The sequence below is a fragment of the Ptychodera flava genome (assembly GCF_041260155.1).
Source record: "Ptychodera flava strain L36383 chromosome 23 unlocalized genomic scaffold, AS_Pfla_20210202 Scaffold_24__1_contigs__length_23054250_pilon, whole genome shotgun sequence".
Taxonomy (NCBI): Eukaryota; Metazoa; Hemichordata; class Enteropneusta; family Ptychoderidae; genus Ptychodera; species Ptychodera flava.
The window spans coordinates 19012961-19016200 of NW_027248278.1; the positions used below are offsets into that span (position 1 = coordinate 19012961).

The 3240-nt window shown below is 41.0% G+C and overlaps 1 protein-coding gene across 1 annotated transcript; it reads right to left on the reverse strand.

The window, feature by feature from the left end:
* Positions 1 to 837: 837 nt before the first annotated feature.
* Positions 838 to 2373, reverse strand: LOC139124721 (uncharacterized). The gene is made up of 2 exons (XM_070690838.1): positions 1845 to 2373; positions 838 to 1190 (listed from the first exon to the last, which is right to left on the reverse strand). Exons 1-2 carry the CDS (start codon positions 2371 to 2373, stop codon positions 838 to 840), a joined length of 882 nt encoding a protein of 293 aa, XP_070546939.1.
* Between the last annotated feature and the right edge of the window lie 867 nt (positions 2374 to 3240).

Below are 3240 nucleotides of genomic sequence, written 5' to 3' on the forward strand. Positions count from 1 at the left end.
AAGATAATAAATGTTCTGGTCTCTCTGTAAACAAACGAAGATGATTGTGATGAACAACTCTCCATCGTCTCCCTCCTTGGCTGACTCTATACAGCACATCACTGATAACTTTGATGACAGTATGTGGTCCCAGCCATCTTGCGCTCAATTTCGGAGATATACCTTTCTTTGTTACCATATTTCCAACCATTGCTTTTTCACCAACTTTATAGCTGTAAAATCTAGTGTTTCTCTTGGACTTTTCACAGCGATTGTCTCTCAGCTTGATAAGTCTTTGACGAGCTAGTTTCATAGTCTCAGTTAGTTTCTGAAATTGTGTTCTGGTTCTATTACGGGCTCTGGATAACCCTTTGAACTTTGTATCTTCAGTTGGTACCGTCTGCAGTGCTGTTCTGGCTTCTTGTCCATACAACAGGTAATATGGCGACTGTCCTGTTGCATCATGCTGACTGGTGTTGTAACTATGGATAACCTTAGGCAAGTGAATATCCCAATCATCCTGGTTAGCACTGACATAATTCTTCAACATATCAACTAGCATTAAAATAAAATGTTCAGACTGCCCGTTGCCAGAAGGATGATAACCAGATGTTCTAGTTTTAGTGGTGTTGAATATCTTGCAAACCTCTGCCAGCAAGTAACTTTCATAGTTTTTGCCCTGGTCACTATGAAGAACTTCTGGAGGACCAAACATCATGCGCCAATCATTGATAAAGACGTCAACAACAGTAGAACATTCTTGATTGGGAATGGCCTTCGCTACCACAAATTTGCTAAATCCATCATTAATAGTGATGATGCAGGAATTTCCCCTCTTGGTTACCGGAAATGGACCTACTATATCTGTACTGACCCAAGGGCGTCAGCATGTGGAATGCGTTTCCCAGGACAATATATAATTTCATAGTTATATGCTTGTAATTCTGATTGCCATCTTGCTAGTCTACCCCTTGGTTCTTTTATTGATTTTAAGTACGTCAATGCCTGATGATCTGTCATCACATAAAACTTGGTGCCGTATAGATAACTACGAAACTTGTCTATGCCCCATACTACCACATAGCATTCACGGTCTGTAGCAGAGTAATTTCTTTTTGCTTTATTGAGAGTGGCACTTGCAAATGCTACAGGTCTGGTGATACCATTGACAGTTTGTTCCAAAACGGCAGCAACACCCACACCACTTGCATCTGTTGTTAAGGTAAAAGGCTCATTAAAGTTTGGAAATGCTAACACCGGTGCAGTTGAAAGTTTTGCTTTCAATTGATAGAAAGCTTGTGTACATTGCTCAGTCCAGACAAATGATGCTCCCTTGGAAGTCAGTTTATGGAGCGGTACTGCTATCATTGAAAATCCCTGGATAAACCTTCTATAATATGAGGCTAGTCCTAAGAATCGTCGTAGCTCTGCAGATGTTGTAGATCTAGGAAACTGTTCAACAGCACTGACAATGCGCAGACTGGGCGACACTCCTTGTGGTGATATATGTTGTCCCAAATATTCAATCTCAGTTTGAAAAAAATGGCACTTCTTTGGTTGAAGTTTAAGACCGGCCTCATGCACTTTGGTCAAAACATGGAACAAACGTTCGAAATTTTCGTCAATTGTAGTTGAAAATATCAAAATGTCATCCAAATAAATTAGCAGTATTTGCCACATTTCCTTACTAAATATGCAGCTCATCAACTCTGGAATGTGGCAGGAGCACCCTTAAGGCCAAATGGCATAACATTAAATTGATGTAGTCCTCTGTGTGTTATAAAAGCAGTTTTTTCCCTTTGAACTCTCATCCATACGTACTTGCCAGTAGCCACTTGCCATGTCTAAACTGGTATACCACTTACTTTGTCCAAGGCAATCAATAGCATCATCTAATCTGGGTAAGGGAAATGCATCATCCTTAGTCACAGAATTGAAGCGGCGAAAGTCCACACAGAAGCTTGCTGAGCCATCTTTTTTGGGGGACCAAATAATAGGACTTGCCCACGGACTTGAACTTCCTTCTATTATGTCCTTTTCCAACATGTCATCAATAATTGTGTCTACTACCTCTCTCTCATGAAATCCTGTCCTGCGTGCACGTGATCTCAATGGATATACATCACCCGTATGGATTCTATGTTTAATTATGTTTGTTTGTCCCATTTCTCCATTCAAAGAAAAGATGTCCGTAAACCTATTTAACATGTTGTGTAGATCTCCCTTTCTTGCCTGATCAATCTGACTACCGTCCACCATAGCTGCAATTGTTTCTTGGACTGTGTTGTCTTCCTTCCTGGATATTTCTTTATCTTTTCTCTCCTGAACTTGTCCTATTTGTATTGGTATACCAATACTAGAATCAAAGTTACCAATACCAGATCCACGATACATTTTAACTTTGTTAGGATGTGTATTACATAGTCTCATGAAGTTTGTAGTATGAAGTTTGATTATCATTATAAGATTCAGCAATGCACCACATGCAACCTTTGACTTTCAAAAAGATGCTCATTTCCTTCAGTAGCACCTTCCTGTCCAGGGGAAGCTGAAACGTGTACACGACAAACTTTCTCATGTCTAGGTGGTATCACAGTTGTCTGTTACAATGTCACTTGACATCACTGTGGAGCATTTGTCTGCTGGCTACCACTCAGAAGTGTAGGGCAAGTTTACCGCGTCTGTTGTTTAAATCTTACAGTTTTGTCGATGATGTCAACCTCCATTCTACCGAGTTCCTCCATAATGTCAGTTCCAAGAAGAAATTCATTACGCATGAATTCTGGTGACATCACATAAATCCACACTGGTCCTAGTAAACAACCCCGAACCGCAAGGTTTACCTGCACTTGTCCCATAAACTGGACAGCTATTCCAATCACTGCTTCAGGGTGTATTGTCACAGGACTAAGAGGCAAATCACGCAACACATGTAAATCTTTCCTGGCAATCGTTATCTGTGAACCAGAATCTCTGCACTCCATTAAGAGTCCCGATTACACAGTATTGATCACCACAAAGTTTGGTACCTTTAGTTGTCAATATCTGAGGTATTTTTCTAGGTTTATGTCTTCTTGCACTACTCGTGGCTGTCCGTAGTGGTCCTGAATTTCAGGTGATGATGTCTGAGCTTTAAGGCCCCAGTCAGACAGCACTCAAGTCCTCCAGACATCACTCCCTTCTACATTCTCAGTAAACACTCCTTCATCGGCCAGGCTTTTCTGCGAGGTCAAGGAATGGCCGCCTACCTGACCTCTGTCT

Excerpts from the sequence above, each read along its gene's own strand:
- LOC139124721 (XM_070690838.1), bottom strand. The coding sequence starts at position 2,373 with ATGTATCGTGGATCTGGTATTGGTAACTTTGATTCTAGTATTGGTATA. Across the intron at positions 1,191-1,844 it reads TATTGATTGCCTTGGACAAA|ATGCAAGTGGTGTGGGTGTT; the intron begins GTAAGTGGTATA and ends CCTTAACAACAG.